Source organism: Dufourea novaeangliae, unplaced genomic scaffold (assembly GCF_001272555.1).
Source record: "Dufourea novaeangliae isolate 0120121106 unplaced genomic scaffold, ASM127255v1 scaffold11, whole genome shotgun sequence".
In the NCBI taxonomy this organism is placed as follows: Eukaryota; Metazoa; Arthropoda; class Insecta; order Hymenoptera; family Halictidae; genus Dufourea; species Dufourea novaeangliae.
The window spans coordinates 2194537-2216973 of record NW_015373895.1 but is presented as its reverse complement, the minus strand read 5'-3'; the positions used below and the strand labels follow the sequence as shown (position 1 = coordinate 2216973).

Genomic DNA, 22437 nt, shown 5'->3' with positions numbered 1-22437 from the left:
AATAATGCGTCGATAGTGGAGCGCCTAAGCGTCACGATTGCACAGTTTCTTTTGGATGTGGTTCGAGCCCCGTACAAAGTACATACTAAGTTTTTCTTAATTGCATGTATCATATATTTTATTAATTTTGAATTAAATGACAATAAATGGTATGATTATTAAGAATATAGGGTAGGATTGTCATATTATTAAGGATACCATTAAGATAAGCTGTAAGAGTTTTTTTATGTATATTGGAGGTTAAAATATCCTTATATAAATACTATTAATTATCAATTAGTTACAAATTAAAAACATATATAATAAGTGTAATTTAAAAAAACTTTTTACGGGACTCGAATCTCGTCCAAAAAAGAATTTCGCAGTGGTTCCGCAGTCGTGACGGTCAACCGCTCCACTAACGACGCTGTTGGAAATGCGGAAAATATTTTAGTATACAGGGTGTAACAAAACTGTTGTTAGTTCCTAAAATGGGTCTGACTTGTGAGGTGATTTGAAACAAGTTTTTCCTCAGCAAAAATGTTATCCGAGGCTTTATTAACCAGATATTAACAAAAAGGTCGGAGTTTTTTGTAAATATCTCGTTAATAAAGTCTTGGACACCATTTTTGCTAAAGAAAAACTTATTTCAAATCACCCCAGGAGTGACCCATTTTAGGGACCTACATCATTTTTGTTACACACTATGTAACAGATACAGCATAGCTTTACTTAAGTTAGTTCAACTTCCCCAATTTATGTATAGTGGACTCTTGATATATAGCCGCGGCCGAGGCTGTAGGAGAGGTATATTCGCGAAGCGGTGGCAACATATCAAGAACCCTCCATGCTAAGTTCTGCCGTCGTAGCTCCGGCCTCAGCGCCTGTGTAGGAGCTTGATCGTGCCGGTGGGGACGGTATTCGTAACGTAGTGGAAGAGCGAATTTGCATGTCTGAAAGTACGTGTACTGAACAAGTACCTTGCGCGGCAATATAGCGAGCTGCAATATATCAAGAGTCAACTGCACTGTTTTATTGGATACGGAAATAGTTAAAATCGTATAATATATGTAGTTATATAATAAAGAAAATACAAAAATTCCAAATATAAGTTATTTTTCACAGAAAGAACGATGAAAATATCGATTTTTGATTTTTAAAACTACGGCGAATCCTACCAAGAAAATTTTGAAAAAATTGAGGGCAGATACATGTGATGATATATTGTTATTGTAATTATATAAATATAGTCGCTTTATGATTTCAATAAAAAAAATTTATTTCAACATTTTTTTGGGTTTTTTATTTTTAACGACTGCGTTTCTAAACCAAAAAATCGCTAGAAATTCTGTAATACGTTCCCCGACAAATCTATCTACAAGATATTTTACATAATTCTTTAATGCGATTAATTAGGAGAAATAGAGAAAAACCGCATAATATGAATTTTCCGTATTACTACCCTCCTGGTCAAGGTAGAGAATTAAAAATTTTTTTTTAGTAAGCTATGTCGAATGGTATACCAGAAGTCCAAATCGGTCTAAAGGCAATTTTGACCCCCTTACCCGACTATATGTATTCATTACCCATTGCGTAAAATCCACAGTTTAATTACGGGTGATCAGATACTTTTGTGTTGTGTTAACAGTTCCATTATACCTTACAGAATTCACGTTTACAGACTTAAACAGTGAAGGTGTTAGATTATTATGTCTACCAAAAGTACTCTCACTATTAATATTGTCGACTACTATACAAACAGTGGATTAACATGTACTATAGTAATAGTGGATTACTGTACTGTCAATGTTAATCCGCTAAAATCTATTAAAAATTCTGCGTTTCTTTGGGAAAAAGTCAAACATTTATACATACTGCCATTAGAATACTTGGTATCTTTTTCCAACAATCCCACGCTAATTTATTACAACTCAACAAAAGACTGAAGAGGTATTTAGAAATTAAACGATACCGTAACATTAATTGCGACCATAGTGGATTACTTATTGGTACATCTAATGATTGTTCGCAACGACTACCTTTAACCCCAGATTGGGAGGTTTGAGTACGTTGCAAGCAGGCCCTCGTGAGGTGTCGTACAGCAGGATGTTGCCTGACATCCACGCTGGCGCACACGGTGCTCTCTCCATGGACAAAGAATGCAAACGAGAACGACAGGTGACAACTGCAAACGAAAAATTAGTTACGTACACGATGCAAAGGTAAACAATAGGGAAACGATAGAAAACGGTAAGCGTTCTTACCTACTGCAACGATGTTTTTCGAAGCCATCGTACGGTTGTACGAACCACTTTCCTAAGCGAATAAAATCACGTGACAGTAAGCACCGTTCGATCAAGTTATGCAGAGCCTTGAAAAGAAGTGACCGGCACTCGTACGATAATCCGCTTTCCCAAGAACCCTGTTCACTTTCTGCAAGCAAAATCATACGGATTGATTTTCATTCACTCGTACGAAACATATCCTGAAAGCCGCAGAATAAGATGATATTCATGGTGATTTAAGCCGGATTTACACTAGCTGTCACGGTACGATTAGAACATGTCCAAATCAGGCAGCGGTCTTTATCAATTACACGTAATCTAATGAGAGAGATATAGTCTAAATTCAGATTGATCGTGATTGGATCGTACCTTTGACCGCTAGTGTGAATTTGGCTTTATGCTGTGACTCCCAATGAAAATCAATGTTCGATTATATTCGGTCGGTAATAAGGGAAACTACTGTTCCTGCGGAGAACGTGCTAGAAGATTTTCTGCTGGTTACCCGTTTCCCGCTAGACACTTTCTTGGTCGAATCAAGTCGCTCAACAGTTGCCTGTTTTTACCTTACTTTACGATTAAACATACTCTAGTTTCGTTCTGTTTAGTTTTTTTTTTTCTTTTTTACTGTTGTCGCGCGTTGCTCGAAGCCGTTAAGTTAACGGGGCTCGTCGTTTCGTTCTTCGCGATGCACAATAATCTCCGCGTTGCAATCCACCGAGTTGCAGACAAGTACACGGTTCAGCGACCCCATGGCTGAGAGAAACACGGTCTCCCGCCCAGCGTTAACCGCTCTTCGCTCGCTTCGCACACCTTCTTTCCGCGAAACAAAACCACGCACGCACGGTGTTCCCTGGTATGGATTTCTATCCGAACTTTAAGCCTGATCCGGGGTGAACTGCTCTCCTTTCCCAGCGTTCAGGTCACCGCGCGCTATTTCTTATGGGTCCCATTGAAATCATCGACACTGTTTTCAACGACAACAATTCACCGACACAAGACGTAATCGACAACAACTTTGACCGACAACAGCTTTACCCGACTTTATTGACCGATAATGACATTAGTTTAATTACTATTGGTCTCATTTGTTTCGTACTTTTCTTTTTTCATAGAGTAGAGTGTGGTAGGCTTATGGTAGTGAGTAGGAACACAGTTAAGGATAATGGAAGAGAAAATCTATTATAATATTTAAATACGAAATGTTATTTTCGAGAAATGAAAAAGGATACATACAACATAAATCAATATAACGAAAATGTTAACTATGTTCGATTTATTATAAACTAATAATGTTAGATAATGCGTGTAAAAAATTTGTGATATATTTTTGACGATCATTCACAATTCTTTGAATGCATTCCACTTTTAGTCTATCTTTTCTGACTTAACATTTTCGTTACATTGATGTGTGTTGTACGTATTCTTTTTTCATTTCTCGAAAATAACATTTTGTATTTAACATATGTAGATGCAAAAACATGGCAATATATTTTCTGTTCCATTATTCTTAACTGTGTTTTTTCTTACTACCATAAGCCTACCACACCCTACGCTATGAAAAAAGAACAATACGAAACAAATGAGACGAATAGTAATTGGACTAATGTCATTATCGGTCAATAAAGTCGGGTAAAGCTGTTGTCGATCAAGTCTGGTGTCGGTCAAAGTTGTTGTCGATTACGTCTGGTGTCGATGAAGTCTGTGTCGGTGATTTCAATGGGGTCCATTTCTTACACGGACACGAGAACGTTTGATACTTACAAGGAGAGTATCTTAGGTGTCCGCCACCGATTGTTTTGCTTTTCAGATATGTTTTGGAGAACCGAAAAATAAGAGATACGTATTTTTTTTATCGGCCCGTTTTCAAATTTAGGGGGGTGAAACCACCCCTCAAAGTTTCGACCTGAAAGTACACTCTCGAAAACTAGAGGAGATACACGAAAACTTTCAATAGGCGAGTTCCATGAATTTTTTATGTACAATAACATGATGCTAACAAATTGTTAAAAGTACAATTGGTTTATAACAAAAAAATTTTGTATAACCATATTTGACAACATATTGCAATTTACATAATGACAAAAAGTGACGAGCATTTTATTCCAAATCTATTGGATTATTTATTTCCCGCGCGCATAGCTGCTATAAACTAATTGTATTTTTGACAATTTAGTAGCATCATATTATGGTACATAAAAAACCATGAAACTCGCCTATTAAAAGTTTTCGTGTATCTCCTCTGGTTTTCGAGATAGCTCTACCAAATCGAAACTTTGAGGGGTGGTATCACCCTCTAAATATGAAAACAGGCCGATATAAAAAAATACGTATCTCTTATTTTTTGGTGCTCTAGAACATATCGGAAAACCAAAGCAATCGGAGATGGACACTTGGGATACTCTCCTTGTTAGATCATATGTATATAACTGGATGTTGCATTGTGAGCCCGAAACTGTGTCCAATTTCGTACGAGAGAGAAAGGTAGAGTTTCCCTCTCGCCAACAATGCGCATGCGCCGATATCGTCGTTGCATGGGAAATAGCAGAAGAGGAAGTTACGGCGAACGCCGTCAGTGATATCGGCGCATGAGCGTTGTGACCAAGTGGGATATTATCTCTGTCGTTCGCACGATATGTTTCTCCCTCACACGAGATTCGACACAAATTGGGCCCACGGGAGATATAGGCAATGCGACAGCCAGTTAGGATATGATCTAAGGTTTGATATAACGGATTACATTGTTGATAATACGTTTAGGTGAACATGGTTTTCAATGTAATCTATGTACATGTTAATGGATTATTCAAGCGAACTTATATCTATGGTTGTCATGCGTTCTCGTCGGCGTCTGCAGGAAGGAGTAAAAAATGGTAAACAGAGTAATACATCTGTTTCCGCAATCCAGGTAAGATGGCGGCAGTTACAAATTCCAATTATTCTGAAATGATAATCGATAGATTTCGCGATTATGTACGACCATTCTGCTTCAACCAGAGACCAAAAATAACAGTTATTTTAAACATTTTTTGGAAAAAAATCATTAACGTCACAGATGGCGCAGGCCACTCTTTACAGTATACTTTCGTGCTGAATTCAAACATGTTTTCGTCTTTGCTCGTAATGAAAGAGTGAAGGCATATTCATTCTACGGTATAAACAAAACGACTTAATTCGTTTCCTGTCATTTCTCACTACCCAGCCACGGAGCGCTTTCAACCTCCCACCCCCCAAAAAAGTGTCGGTTAACGGGTTAAATAAGCATGACTACATTTAATTCTATTTCATTTAGCGACAATACATATATTTTACATTCAATACACCTCGGTTAATTTTGACAACGTACGTTTAGTTGGATACATTCGAACATTCATCGCCGAGAGGTAATGGATTCTAGGCAGGGGTATGCGGGTACCCGACATTTCGGGCTCGGGTCGGGTCGGGAGAAGTCGGGTGAGATCGGCCGGGATCCCGACAGATATCGGGTCCCAAATGATATTTTCGAGAACTTATCCATCTAATGGCAAAAAATTAAACTATACGATACGATGCCATATTGAATCTTCAGGTTCGTGTTATGAATTATAAATATATTTTAACACATGCTTGTTCATCTTTGACTACATATGCCTGTATGTTGTATGATAGATTAAATGACCCTGATACTGCCACTTTATTTATTTTACTTAATAAAAACATAACGTCTTAAAAATTTTCTACTAAAGATTGTATCATTAACCCTATCCGACTGCAATATTTCATTTGGAATCGTTAATTTATTTAACATTTATAATTCATATCATGAGCCTAAAGATTCACTACTATGGCATCGTATCGTATAGTTTAATTTTTTGCCGTCAGATGGATAAGTTCTCGAAAATATCATTCGTGACCCGATGATTTTACGGGACCCAACATCTCTCGGGATCCCGATGCGATTTCTACTGTCGGGATCCCGGCCGAACTCGCCCGACTTCTCCCGATCCGACCCGTGGCTCAGGAATAACATGACTTCGGGTATCCGCACACCCCTGAATTCTAGGACATCTATCGGAAGATCTAGTAGGAGGTCGGTTTCATGGAAGGGTTTTACTCACCGCACGCAATCAGTTCCGGCGAGACGATACCGGAGAGATCAGGTTCCTCGCCGTACCAGAAAATCCAGAGTTCCTTGGCGGCGGTGAGGGAGAGGGGTGGCGGTGCGGGCGAGGGTGCAATGCCCAGGTCGAAGATGCCAGCTCCGGTCGCCGAGGCGGTTGCCGGGCCGGAGGTGGCCGGCGTCGCGGCGACCCGCCGCCACACGCAGAGAATGTCACCCGCGAGGCACCGCGAGAAGCTCGAGAGCACCGGGTCCTCGAGGGGAGTGCCACCGAAGCCGCCGGCCACTTCGCCCCACACGAGTTTCCTCCATTTGATGCCGCAGAGGTCCGTCTGCCACATGAAACCATTCACACATTAGAACGAACCGAGAATAATTCGTTTTATCGGACGATACACAACACTTAACATTTTGACGGTTACGCTCTCACGTAGGTATGCGTGATCTCGATCTTGGAGCAGTTATCGGTCGGCGTCACGTAGATACAGTGAGTAACTTTAATATTCGGACACTCAGGGCCGTTCCAGGCAGGAGTGCAGAAGGTACCCCCGCACCAAGGCGGCTAAATTCAGGGGCGGCCGCAGATAATTTATTATATGTTAAACTTGGACTAATAGGAATAATAATCATAAATTTTCTGATGATTATGAAAATTTTGGATTAACAGAATTTGATCAAATTAATATTGTATATGTAATCTTTGTAACAGTACTTATATCCAGAAGGAACTATGTATCTTTATGGATCTCATGTATCTTATGTAACTATGTATCTTTATGGACCATTAGCCATATTTAGTGGATTAAATTCATGTAGGTAATTAATGGTCGCTATTTATCAACCATAACATCATTATTACAAACATTATGTGGTAGTTTCGTACTTATAGGTGAAATAAAATATTCATTTTAAATAAAACCCTTAATTTTTAAGGATCTTTGTTTCATTTTATGAAAAACATTAAAAAAATGTTTTTATTTTCATAAAATGAAACAATGATTCTTCAAAAATGAATATATATAAACATTGCATATCAAATTTTTAATTGAATAATATTAAATGAATAAGGGCGGCTATATTGTTTCTGCACCCGAGCGGCCAACAACCCAGAACGGCCCTGCGGACACTATACAATGTTTATGTGGTCGCACTGTCATTTTATTCATGAAAAATAAAAGGCATATTTACTTGTATATAATATTGCGACATTGTCTCCAATTGACAATAGTATAAAATTTATTTATATAATGTGTAGTGTCGACGTTATCTTTAGCAATGATAGTAAATTTAACATCTTTGGGACAAATGAGCTAGAAATGATGTGACGAAAGAAAAATGAAGAGTTTAATATGTAAAACACGAAGATGGAAATGTGCTTGTATGGGGATGTATATCAACATTTGGGACTGGAGAATTTGTTTCTATTGATTAAAGAAAGAGGTTTTGCAACAGGAAAGATATCTTACAAAATATTAAATCAATCTATTGTTTGTGAAAATTAAATAAAGAATTATCTGTTCTCTAAAGTGTCCGAATATTAATGTAACGTAAAATCAGACATTGTTTTGTTTAAAATAGAAAATATAGTAAGTGTTATAAACTATGTAATTAATGTTCTCATTTTTGTTAAATAGACTCTTTGTAATAATGTAAATTACAACTCGATACTTTCTCACCTTGTCACGAATAAAATTCAAGTCCGACAAACTAAAAATTGTATAGTGTCCGAATATTAAAGTTACTCATTGTATGTGACTTCGCACTCTTGTCTAACAGTTTTGAAACAGCAATATAGATATATGTATAAATGATTCGAGCTCGCGGATTTGATATTGGCCCTTTAATGCATTCAACTGTTTTTGCATTCCTCCATTCCATTTTTTAAAAGGGTCCACAGACGATATTATGCCTGGACCTCAAAACCAGAGTGTATTAAGTCCACCTTTTTTAAGAAATGACATTTTACATGTTTCCTGTATGAAAATTTTCGCTCTTTCCAACAGTAAAAAAAATTTCATTCTAAATTGTTTAGTTTTTCATATAATAACGTAAAAATGATATCACGTTTGGATCTTGTTCCGAGCCAATCAGTGTAACATCCATCATATGGGCGACTTAATGGAATATTTACCATTTCTACATATCGAGCCTTGCCCGAAATCGATTCAATAGTTCGAAAGTAGCGATTGTTTCTCGTTGAATTCTTACCAAACGGTTCCTAACCTACAAAACTTTCGCACCTTTGAGTTGCTCTCCTCCAAAGTTTGAAAAATGTGACTTAATACAGTCTGGCTCTGGGGTCCAGATTTATCGTACAATTAATTGTACAACATAAGTTGCTTCGACGTTTCAGAGACGGTTGCAACGTTTGTGGTGCGATCGTATGTACAATTTGTAGTACGACGCGGGAAATTGTATTGAACGGCACTACGGCATGCTAAAAATCTGTTACATACATGGTCATGAATACGATCTGTTTTGTGCAACTGTCTGTAACATATCGTACAACTTGATGTACGATAAGTTGCATTTTCTGTGGGCTGTTTTACAAGTAGGCGGTAAGATTTACGCGAGAAATTCCGGCGATAGGTGAAATCCTTTGAGTGAAGTGTGCGGCCGTCAAAGTGTTAACTTGGAACGGAATGGAACGGAACCGAACAGGACAGGACAGGACGGAACGGAACGGAACGGAACGGAACGGAACGGAACGGAACGGAACGCATTAGAATTTTCGCTTTTCTTAATTTGAATGTAACTTTCCAACCTGCATCGGAACGGAACAGAAGAAAACCATTTCGATCAGCAGTCGAATTTCTACTAATTTTTTAAACAATTCGCATGCGTGTTGTACGTATACCTGTGTATTGTATATCATGTTAATGGAGTACGCAACGGTTCGGTTCTGACATTTAAAAAAATTCAAATCCGTTCTAGTCCGAGTTAATCTTCTAAACTTTCTCGAACTTTATCTAACTTAACCCTTTGCGATCGTTAATCGTGACGCTTCCGGCAAGGCAGTTCATAGATAGATACGGTTGAGGGACGTATGTGAACGCAGGTTTGGACTGTTTTGATTATGTAATTACTTTCTGGTCAATTCTAACACACTCACGATCAGTGGAATTTGAAACAAGATGTTTTTATACAATGTAATTGAAGATATTGATTTGGCTCGGAAATAATTTCGATGAACGATAAGTATAGTTCGGGAGTCAGTGAACTTTTTCCTTACGTCATTTGATTACGACTAAAATTTATTTTGGTAATAGTTTAAGTACTAAAAAGTGCTAAAACATTTCAATTTCAATTAAAATAAAAATTATTAAAATATAAATCTACTACGTTTATTGCTTAGCCAGACAACAATTTCTATATTTTTTTGTATGCTATTTACTATTACCATAAGCGATTTCAGCCGTAATTAAATGACGTAAATGCACTATAATTTTTGACACGTTTAACAGTATAATGCCGCCAAACGCAGCGTATCCAAACCACCAGACAACGAATGTTTCATTTTTGACTATGTTAACCAACGTCTCAAAAATTTTCAGCTGTAATCAAATGACGTAAGGAGAAAGTCCACTGGCTCCTATACTTACCGTCCATCCAAATTATTTTCGAGCCAAACCAATATCTTCAATTACATTGTATGAAAACATCTTGTTTCAAATTCCACTGATCGTGAGTGTGGTAGAACAGACCTGAAAGTAATTTTCGTATGTTTTTGGGCACAGCATCAAATTACTGAAATGAACTATCCAGTGGACTCTAACTATATTGCCACTAAACATATTGCCACCCGAGGCACTTCGCCCTTACACGTACTGTCGCCCACACAAATTCGCTATCTCACTGCGTTATGTACGCCGGCGCACCAACTTTTGCGCAGGCGCTGAGGCCGAGGCTATGACGATAGAACTTAACATGGAGGGGGCTCTTGATATGTTGCCGCCGCTTCGCGAATTTTACTCTCCTACAGCTTCGGCCGCGGCAATATATTGTAAGAGATCTGATGGGACAGGCGGTCTGTGGAGACATTTCTCCCAGTCGCTTGTGTTTTTGGTAGCGGCCGCTAGGTGGCGACTTTTCTCGCAAGCGGTAATTAGAGTCTTTGGCTACTTATGGAGCTCCGCCGAGGAGCAACCCAGGCATCTAGGGTAGGGGTCGTCTACCGTCAGCCCCACTGACGAGTCTTGGTAGACGATTCCCGAGACGAAACGCCATCTTTTTGATCCGCCTACAATATCAAGAGCCGACTATATATTAATTAGGAGAACTAACTTAAGTAAATCTATGCTGTATCTATTACGGAGGGGGCTCTGAACTCATTGCCATTTTACTCCCCTACAGCCCCGACTATAGCAATATAGTTAAGAGTCCACTGTACTATCGTATCTCGTACCTGCATCATTTTGTGCCGCGTTACCGATTTATGTTCCGATATTAATTGTATCGAAAAGTATGTAAATATTACAGATTACTCGATGTTCAATGAACGACAGTGATCATAGACGACCCCCACGGCGCCACCAGAAAGTCGAACGCCGGTCATCGATGACCCCCACGGCAACGGGTTAATATATTGTTGACTGGGCACTTTATACGGAGACTCACGCTTGTGGCCGGCGATTTTTCATATAAATTAATGTCGAAACACACGTATGTCAGCAAATATCAATAACTTTATTGGCACATAACGTATTCACATAAAACTTTGTACATCTGTTAACTGGGGAAGAGGACCTAACTCATTATTTATGTAGAACTCCGATACGTTTCTATTTTCTAGTTTATTTATCAAATAATTCCTGTACTTTGTGGTATTATATTATTTGTAATAGTCAGGAACATAAATCGTGTCTGATCGTTAATGTACATATTTAACTGTGTCCACATAGGGAATGACTGAAAAATCATGTGTATATGTATAATCTATCTGTACGATCACAGAATCACCCAGTTAACAGGTTAAATATTCTAATAGTCATTAGTTTATTACAGAAATTGGAATTTCCATGTTAAATCAATGAAAAATGGCGACGTACTTGATCATTTCTTACTCGTTACTCGAAACTCTTTATGTATCTGAATAATGAATTTGTCCATCTCTGGTCGCAGTATTAGTTCATGATGACAGTGTTTTATGCCCGGGCAATTAACGAAGCCGGATAAAGGACTGCGTGCAGGGTTTAAGGGGTATCGAACATTCGTCGACCGTTGAGAAAGGTCGGTCCTTGAACTTCCGCCGCCATTCTATTTCCATTTATCACGGAACACAACAAATCGTTGATTTAACCATGACCAGGGAAAATTCGTACCTGCGCGCGGGTAGGAATGAATCGATACAAGTAAATACGAGTACATTATTCGATACTTTCGTTTCGATACCGAGTACTTTTGGTATCGATGTGTACGGTTGTGATACCAAGTAGGTATCGAAAAAACGTATCAAATAGAGTGAATATCGATCCATCAACATTTGATATTGTAATTACTTTCAACACAAAACAATGTTGTTTATATTAATAATTAAGCAATGTGTATTTAAATATTGTCAATATTAAAATAATATAGGTATATATGGTTAGATGTGAGCTTCTGAAAAAGGATATTTTCAAATATAGAACAAGTTTCCCTGCAGCATCTTCATCTACCATCTATGTTATGTTTGACATAACCTTGTTCAATATGCACGCTACCTCCCCAATAAAAAATTTTACTACTTAAATTTAGCAAATTTAATTCACTTGCGAAGTCAAAGACTGCGTTTGCCGTTTCAGTTTCTATTGAATATTTAATTTAATTTTATCATTAATGAATGAGTTATTCATGTTACCAATGAATCTTTATTTATTCCTTTGTTTTTAAAAAAATGAGAGGCTTTCCTATTTTTCTAAGTACAACGTCATTGTCTAGTTATATATTTTATATTTTACTGGGTGTATATTTTTGCAATATATGTACTTAGAAAAACGGATTGCTTTGGTTTGTCTAGGTATTTTTGGGGCCGCCTTGCGTCGCAAATCTTACGCCCCCAGTTGAATATTTTCAGAATATCTCTGAAACCAAGTATGCTTGTACAAATAATATCTGATAATCAATATCTACATACATATTTATTTATTATGTATATGATATATTACGTATATTGTATATGTTTATATTAAAAATTTAAATAAATATTTAAAGTATAGTATTGTATTTTATTTTCTCTCAAGGTATAACAACTTTGGTGTTGGATATCAAAGTTAGGAAAATATAATTCGATACTTTTGTTTCGATACCGAGTAAGTATCGATACCGAGTAAGTATCGATATCTTCATACAATACTAGTAATGAGTAAAAGTATCGATACCTTGGCAGTATCGATTCGACCCTACCACGCAGGGACACGAGATTTCTCGGCGTGCGCGGTCGCTTTCTACGCGAAAAACTCGAAAGTGAAAGCGGCTTGGCACGGGCACATTTTCCCAAGGAACTCCAAAACTGAACATCGAGACACATTCCTGTAGCGTCATGGTGTCCAGTGTAACGTCATAACTGCCGAACGATTTTTTGTGCATGTTTTACCCACAACCGAAATAGAATCTTCGTTGTATTGATAAAATATTTTATGACTTAAAAGAATAATATTAATATATTTGTAATACATATAATGATATTTTAATGCATACGAATGAAATTATCAAATTAACCATTTCGCCGTCGCGCGTTTGTGAAAAAATGTGCACCGAACAAAACAGTGACTGCTCGACGCTAACATACGGAGAGCTCCACCCGCTTGCAATGCACGTTTGCACTTTCTGTTCTAGATACAAGGTGTCCTACATATGTAAAGTGTTACAAACTGGTTTCGTCGAAACCACTACAGAGATTGACGTGAATTTGTTTTTTAAACTGGTGTTCAGGGGGGCTGATCATTTAGGATACAAAATATTTGGACGGGTGCTTTAAAAAAAGGTCTTTAAAAAAAAAAGGGTTCTTCTCACTTATCGTTAGAAATGAATTCCCAAGAATGCGGTATTTTCTGAACACATCAACAAAGTGGTCTAAACTCTTGAGGATTAATATTTTTGAATTGTGAATTTTCATAAACTTCCCCGGTCTAGTTATTAAGCCGCGTATTTGCCAAGCGAGAGAGCACAAGCGAGCATTCGCTCGTGTTCAACTGAAATGCTCGCCCTACGTCTACACTGGAACGAATTCATTTCGATAAATATGAAGTAAACCTAGCATCGAAGCCGCTGAGGAACGTCGATGAACTTTAAAAAAAAAAGAAACGATGAAAAGAAACGTAACAAATACTTGACACGCGGTCCAGTTATGCACCAAGGTCAGCCCACGCAAAAAATGTCTTATCTCCGTTGACAGGAGTCCGTTCACCCTGATCCGATACTTCCATTGCACCTGATTCGTATTCTTTTTCTGGCTGTTAGGGTAAGTGTGGGTATTACTGCGGATGCCCCGATTACTGCGGATATTTATAAAACGAATAATATTTAATGTTGGAAAGTATATAAGTTCTTGAAGATTAATGATGAAATTATTTTAAACTTTATTGCAAATAATTATTAGTAAATGTGTAGAGCAAAGTTGTTATTAATTCATTTATCGTAGTTTGAAATTCGTCAAGACGAAGTTTTGATTGATTTCCCAATATGACGGTTCTGAACGCCTTCTTAAAAAACATTTATATCTTTGTTATCAACAGTCACACACGTAATGTAGCGTTATTACTCCATAGAATAAGAGTTATTTTTTCACAAAAACAGTACATCGTTCATTTACAATTTATTCTAAATTTTATTTTTCACTGCAGTATTAGGTGCAATACTTACTGTACACCACGTACGTTTACTACTGCGGACAGGTGACAGCGTAACCTAACCTATTTTCGACCGCATTTACTTACTTAAAAAATAAAGCTATAGAGTTAATGTTATTGAAAAAAAAATCAGAATAAAAAATTTTGAATTCCCTTTCAACAATATTATTAATGTTCATATTGTAATAAGGAGTAATAATACTATAAATATCTAATAAATTAATACTTTCTGTCTTCTATATTATGTCACATCCTTCTTACAAATAAAATTAAATAATTTTTATATTTACAGGATACAGATATTTATACTAATATTTTGCTTAACACAAGTTCGCAGTAATATACGCGCAGCAATAGGTATTTCATTAGTAACTGGCACACAGTAATACGTGCATATCCGCAGTAATTCCTGCACTGAGATGTGGTTTTAATTTCTTTGATTTCTATCACATCCGTCTATTAGGTACCCCGTTCTCATTTTTTTATGGAATTAATGTCATGCAACTTTCTTTAAAAACAAGAAGCAGGGACTTTCATTCATTTGAACTTTTTATTGAGCACTCTTAAGTTAACCTATCCCGAAAGTCCGTAGTAATACCCACACTTACCCTATCACAGCGGTAGTCCAAACACGTCTCTGTCGCATGGCGCCACGAGACGCGTCTGTCGGAGCAATAAAGGGGCACGCGCAACCACGAGCGGGTCGTGCGTTCATCCGCCGATCGAACGTCGCGCGTTTCCTTATGTCACTCCCCCAGCTGATATACAGCAGCCGGAACGGATTTCAATAAACCTGCGAAAACTTGACACCGTTCCGCACAAAGCCAGAAAAATCACCGTTATCGAATGGGTTAGACGCTGGCGGATAAATAATTTCGTTACTCATAGACAGTAACTACGAGGAGGTAACCTTGTAATTAAAACAAAAAACATAACCTAACCTAACCCTTGGAATGCGAAGGTTTCACTGGTACACGCAATGTTCATAACAATGTAGGACACTTTCACAGGTTGGATTCTAGATGCCAAACTAAGACGAAAATCAGGAATGACGAATTGCGTTCGAGGTTTCATTTCCGAGTTAATTGGAAATACGGGCAAAATGCACACGTACGCGTAAAATACATCTGACAAGGCGCAAAGTGGGGTATTTGGCTCAAAATGCTGGCCAAAACTTCAAATTTCATTTTTGTTCAAAATGACCGACACTTCTTCCCTATGTTCCTAAGAGTAAATAAAAGTAAACTGCCATACTGTTTTTTCGTAAACAGCAGCATTTAGCAACAAATTGAGGCTTGAAAAGCAAGAATGTTGTGCTCGAAGGATATGCCAAGAAACCTACACTAAGAAAGTAATTTATTGAGAAAAAAAATTATTGTTGTGTCAAAGAAGTGCAATAACAACATGTGTAGTCCTTCAGTTTCTTTTGTGGTTATATATCCGAAAATATCCCACATTTTTATTAACACCCTGTGTAGTATGAACAGCGGACTCTGGACCATTTGGACCTTCGTGCGTCATTTTTTTCAAATGCAGTTTTAAACGTATGTATCTGTTCTTTGAGAAATGCCAGCCGTTTTACGGAACTGATAGAAACAACTGCCATTTCGAATTATATATTCGTATGTAAGCCCTTCGAAACATGGCTTATAATGCTCGAGCACCATCGTTCACGAGATTAACGATTTGAACAAGGAATGCTGGTTAGCATCCGCTTATTTTTAAAGTGTTTAAAGGCGGACTTTAAGGACTCGAGACTCAAATTTTGATCCCATTTGGACCACTTTGTTAATTTCAACCTGTATTAATATAAACAAATGGTTTTACAAGTTTATGGAAGCAAGTTCATAGAAATATGTTTATTGCGAAAGATGAATCAAACCATAGTTTCTACCGGCTGTTTCATGAACTAAAATGTACGAATGGATACAAAATTGCTCACTAGGGTGCATTAGATCCTGTAAGCTTCAAATTTCTGTGTCACTGGCCAAATAAAAGGCGGCACCTGTGGGTGCCTTCAGGAACTGGAGGGTTAAGGCGGCCTCAAATGACGCGAGGTTCAAAAGTGTGTCCCTTGTTGGTAAGTGGTGGTAAAGTCGTAAAGTATGGCATACAAAAAAAATAGTATTCAAATAAGCCAAACCTTCTTAATTAAAACAAAGCACAAACGAACTTAGTACGATAAATAATTTTCAAGATAAAAATTCATAAGTATTATTTATTTGTAACTATAATTTTTTAAATAAAAATATACAGTGTGACGTGACTTTTTGGTCCACCCCGTAGATTTATACGGTTTATAATTCCCAGATACTGTAAATGCTAGTGGTGTTATCTGTTGGTTAGCGTGAATACCACACATCAGTTACCATTTGCAACATATAGGAATTTTTCCGTCCAGATATCTGTTTCGTCATTCACGAGTAATTAGTAATCGTTCGTCAAGAACGTATACACTCTTGCAACGTTTTCTGAAATGGAGCATTATCGAGGCACCATTCATATCGAGAATGGTCTCTTCCGCAAGGTCGTATTGTTAATGGAGCATTTTAAAAAGGAAATCATTAATCGCTTCCTTGCCACGATTTACCACCAGCGACCAGAATTCTACCATATAACACTCAGGCAACGTTAATTAATAGACTGCGGATTTATATGCAAAATAGAAGTTTCTACAGTAATTTATAAAGACGTAAATTCGTTTTTAAATCGCAACAGAAGAGAAAACAGAAATATCTAGGATTCAAATGCGCATTTGTCAATTGACTTATGACTAGGGTTGCCAACCGTTCTTTTTTTGGAAAGGACAGTCCTTTAATCAGCTTTCCTGTCTTTATCCTTTTTTGAGTTCAGAAAAAATGCCAAATGTCCTTTATTTCGAAATTAAAAATCTCTTGCGGCTAAACGATGACATTTGGCGTTGTAATTTGAACAATTGGCAGGTTATCAAGGTCTGCCAAAAATCAAGACAAATATAATTTTAAAAATTAAAAAGTTTATTTTAGCTTTACTTTTAAAAGTTTCAAATATTTGTTTGTTTTTCTACATTTTTTTAATTAAATTCTACTGATTATTCTAATAATGCATCTTTTGTGTTTAATGAGTCGATACAATAATACCTAAATTACTAAAGTAAAATTTTTTTCGATTCTTTTCGAAGTATTAAGAAAATTTTCGTTCACATGGATATTAATTCTAAAATTGTATTCCAATAATTTGCAATAATAATAAAAAAAGAATTAATATAAATATATTTTGTAGTGTCCCTTATTGCGACTGGACAGAGTTGGCAACCCTGCTTACGACCCACCCTTGTAGGAATCGAAGGAAGAACAGTTTTCTGCGTCTCCAAGTATCTGATAACTTTTTTTAATTGGAGAGACCTCCCTCCCCCAACCCCGAAGAGGTAGAATGATCGCGGGATGCTGTTTATTCTGGTTACATCAGACGCGAGTTCTGGTCATTTCTCGAGCGAGATGAGGGAGGCACGCGGTTTCTTCGCCGAGCGAGTCACTCGCGGCTAGATTATGCTGAAACTGGTGCTCCATAGAAGGAAACGGGGAAACACGGTCGGGGAGGGGAGAGGGAGGGGGGAGAGGCTTGACCAGCCTAGGTGAAAGCCTTGCACTGCGAGGACATGACGTGTCGGGACTACAACAGAGTTTACACCGCCGTTCCTCCGGCCTTAGCTCTTCCACTTTTGCTTGCCGGTGACCTCGGAGCACCGTTCTTTTCTACGATCCCGCTCTGTTTTTCCCGTGCGAACCACGCCAGGGAAAAACTCCTTCGAGGTCTTGCGTTCCAGAATCATTCGGCTACAACCCGGCACGACAAGGATTTCCAATTTTAACGGGGGATTTGTAAGTTGATATACAGGTTCACTCACGACCAGACTTAAACCGGTATTATGCCATCAAAGTTATACCGAAACCGATGTATTACCGAAAACCGAAATAAATACCGGTATTTTTTCGGTTTCTATAAGAGTAGGGCTTATACAGTGGGTAAAAAAAGTATTCGTACACCTTTTGAAACAGAACAACTCTTTCAAAATTGGACCAAGTGACAAATCGACGTAGAGCGATGATTTTGTTTTAATTTGGGGTACCTCGACGAGATATTAACAAATAGCGTGACCAATGTTTAAAATTGATCCATTTTGTATATTAAGCATAAGTTATAAAACAGAGACAAATCCGAAAACCGCACATTTTTCAAATTGAAAGAACCACATTTGTGTTATACGACTTATATTTGTAAGTCCCATGTATATTCAACACTTAATAATTATAATATTAAGTGAAAATGTTTGACAAAACACGCACAAAAATAGTAACAGACACTTTTTTCAACTTTTTTATCTTAATCTATAATGAACATTTGAAATATGCCTCTTGTACACTTATATATCTAAGAAAAAGAAAAGTGAAGCTATGATGTTACAGTTTCTTTATTATCGTAACTAAGTATATCATCACTATCTATGTATGTACGTAAATAATTCTGCTTAATAACAATAGGGAAATCGAAAGCTGGTTTTATGACCGTTCTAGTAGACGTCCAACGAAACAGTGTTCCTGTCTCTTCGTTTTCGATCGGCACCCGATGGTGACCTTCAGAGTGACCTAGGTCAGGCCACCATTATCAGGTCCAGTCATAACAAAATTCGTCGGTCCTGATCTCTTGCTTTGGCTACCCGCACAGACTACATGCGTGACCTTCTTCGCACAATAATACAATTTCCACCTTCTTATTCTATCCTTATTTTACACATATGTAACTCATATACATGCTGAAAATTTCATCGAAATCGGTTGACACTCAGGCATGCTACGGGCACCGATATAGGTAGTACGAAATCTTCAGGTTTATAAGTCGAAAGTACGAGTTTCACCACTTTTAATAGTTTGTAACTTCTACTCTGAAATTTTCAGCGTGTATGTATCTTAATTAAGTGTATAAGAGGTATTTGTTATATTTTCACTATAGGATCAGAAAAAAATGAAAAAAGGACTTCTTTAATATTTTTACTATTTTCTTCGTTATTCCAACAATTGTAATTTTTTCGAAATAAGGAAAACACGTCATCTAATAAGTTAATCCTTCTAGCTTCTCAAAAAAAACTCAAGTCGTTTGGTCCAATTTTTAAAAAAGAGCGTGTATTCGTTTTTGCTCCTTGCTGTATGTATTTTCATTTGATGCAAACACGCAACTTTGATGAAGAATTGAAGTACGGTAGTTGTATGTATTGTGAGAAAAAAGGAAGTACATAGTATGCAGGTGCGGGCACAGCGAAGATGATACGCTAAGTACGCATGCGACAAGAATCAATTGTTAGTTCAAAATCTATCTCCGCTGGGAGACGAATGAAAGATTGACTGAGCGTAAGCGATTAATTGTGTTCTTTTGCGTCCTTTTTATGAAATATGTGGGTAAGTATATAACACCTGCGTCAATTATGTCAATAAATCACAAATAAATATTGTTTCTCAAGAATACCATTTCAAGTATTTCTTATGTAATTTCAATAATTAAAAAAAATAAGCATCATTGCAAGTACGAATAAAAAGGTTCATCCTTGCACATATTAGTACGTATTGTTTAATTCTCGGATAGCTTTCCCTCGGGCCGTTCGTTTCCTACGTTGAGCGAGAATCGAAATCTCGCCACGAGCCGTAGGTATTCCATAGTTCTCCTGATGGGCAGAAAATGGGCAAAACTCTGGATACGATCCGGCACGTGTTGCGTGGTTACATTTACCGACTCCCTCTGTTTTATCGATGCTCGTGGCCAAACTCTGACAAATACTATAAGCGCCCCTAGCGGAGAATCCTTGAACTATACCACTATTTATTTCTGAGCCTGGACGCGTCAAATCGTAGAAACCAAAATGTGACTTCCAGAAGTGATACATTGACAAAAATCGAATTTCCACGATAGTGTGATAGTGGTGTGCAGGGTGGTCTACTCTGCTTTTGACGAGCAAACCATTAAATTGTGTGATATTTGACAAAATGTGACTTGCGCAGCCATTTTGTGGGTTTTCATCAGTGTCTGTCACAATTGCACACTTTCTAAAATTCAAATGTTTTCAACGTATGATGCTTATTGGTGTTTATACGGACCAGACCACCCTGTAGTGAAGTCTACCCGTGAAATGTTCATTTGTGCAATTATCCAGGCTCAAGTTCCCGTTGTTTCTGTGAGCGCACGGACACAGCTCACAGGGTCTCCCCCCTTAAACGTAGAGATAAGACGACGAGCCTGGTCCATGTCTGTCAGCGCACCTAATCGGTGCGGGACGTGCTCGCCATAAGCCGTGTGAGTGACGTTACGTTGTATTTTTAAATTAAAATAAATGTAGAATCCAGCAAAAACTAAATTCCGATATTAAAAAATATAAGAATTCTAAAGTTAAACAATATTCCTGAATGATTGTTTTATTTGTTTTTACGATAAATGTCATACATTAGAATGTCAAAAATGGTACTTTATCTTTCAAGGAATAAAATAAGGAAAATTACATTTATACTTTCAATTAAAAAAAAAAAATTGACCGCATTGGGAATCAAACCGACAACAGTTCTGATGGAGGCCTGCCCTTTACGAGCACCGCTATTCTTTATTATAATCACCTGTGCTAACGCTTAAATTCTTAAATGCATCAATATTGTTTTTTATTAATATTTTGGGAACGCTTGAGTGTTGGACCCAACATGGACACATATGTTGGTGTACTACACCTACACTACAACATATACAAGACTCATCAAAATCTGTCCCAGATGTCGCGGCCTTTCCTTGTAATTATGCTTGTACAAATAATATCTGATAATTAATACCTACATACATATTTATTTATTATGTATATTATATATAGTTCATACATATGTTTGTTTATGTTTTATATTAAATATCTAAATGAATATATAAACTATAGTATTGTATTTTATTTCCTCTCAAAATATAAACAACTTTTGTGTTGAGTATCAAGGTTAGGAAGATATACTTCGATACAAGTAGGTATTGAAACAAAAGTATCGATACCTACTTGTATAGAATTATATTTTCCTAGCCTTGATAGGTTAGGTTGACCATAGAATACTAGCAATGAGTAAAAGTATCAATACCTTGGCGGTATCGATTCAACCCTATTCATCCCTACTCGTGAGTCATAGCTGTGGCGACAATTAAACGCCCCATAGACTATACGATTTATCATACGACAAGTTGCACAGGGAGCTGGCATGAAGATTAGAACAACAAATTTTTAGCCCGCCGTGTTCTCCATAAATCGTATCGTCTATGGGGCGCTTAAAAATCTGTTGTTCGAACAGACTGTCCACCTCATTGTGTAACTTGTCGTACGAGAAATCGTATCGTCTATGGGAGCCTTCAAGGGACGCTCGAGGGGCCTTGAACCCTTCAAATCAACCTGTTAACCGGCTAGGACGAGTTTGCTTGTCGTTAATATTAAGACGTATAAAAGAGGAAAAAATGTATGTACCATTTTTGTGTTTCATTATTACGGTGGCAGTATACAGGGTGCTCCACGTAACTTGTACACCTTAAACAACTTCGAAAGTATGCATTGTATGACAAAATTTTTTATACACAAGTTGTATGGTTTCGAGGTATACATTATATAGTACATATAATTTTTTTTTAGGTGGAGGCGTATCGAAGATTTTAAGGTCAGCTTCGTTACTTTAATCCCTTGCCCTACAATTTTCTTGGCGTCTACAGACTCCAGGATTACTTATGGCAACTATATTTTTACTGTAAAAGTTAAATATTAATGCCAGAAACGTGGCATTTCACTTGGATCCGAAGAAAACCGAATAATATTCTTCTTTGTTGAATCGATTTTGAAATCGTCAAAACGATCTGACTCGATGTTATAGGGCAAGGGGTTAAATGGAATGTTATATTTTTGATGCAAAAATATCAAAGTGTTGAATTCGGATTAAAAAAGTATTGGCCTATATTAGCTGTAAACCTAATAATTAACGAACAATGTCACCTACTCTGTCCGTGTTTCAGTATTAAAGTTCAGTATTAAAAGAAATGCAAAAATGAAATTTAATAATAGTGAACAATTGGATATGCTTTTAGTGTATGGTAAGTGAACGAAATCAACTTGATATTACATGCAGTACATTTTCAAGAAAGGAAGCGAAATTATTCGTTAATTATTAGGTTTACAGCTATACATTTTTACTCAAAATTCAATACTCTTCCATACTCT

The 22437-nt window shown here is 37.2% G+C and overlaps 1 protein-coding gene across 2 annotated transcripts in view; it reads right to left on the bottom strand.

Annotated features, from left to right (window-relative positions):
- Positions 1 to 22437, bottom strand: part of LOC107191284 (mediator of RNA polymerase II transcription subunit 13) — a 45280-nt gene that overhangs the window by 17447 nt on the left and 5396 nt on the right. For both annotated transcript variants that reach the window (XM_015580283.1, XM_015580291.1), the window contains exons 2-4: positions 6359 to 6692; positions 2244 to 2412; positions 2019 to 2164 (exon numbers count right to left, since the gene is read on the bottom strand). In XM_015580283.1, the coding sequence (XP_015435769.1) occupies positions 2019 to 2164; positions 2244 to 2412; positions 6359 to 6692 (649 nt within the window). The remainder of the gene's footprint in view (positions 1 to 2018; positions 2165 to 2243; positions 2413 to 6358; positions 6693 to 22437) is intronic.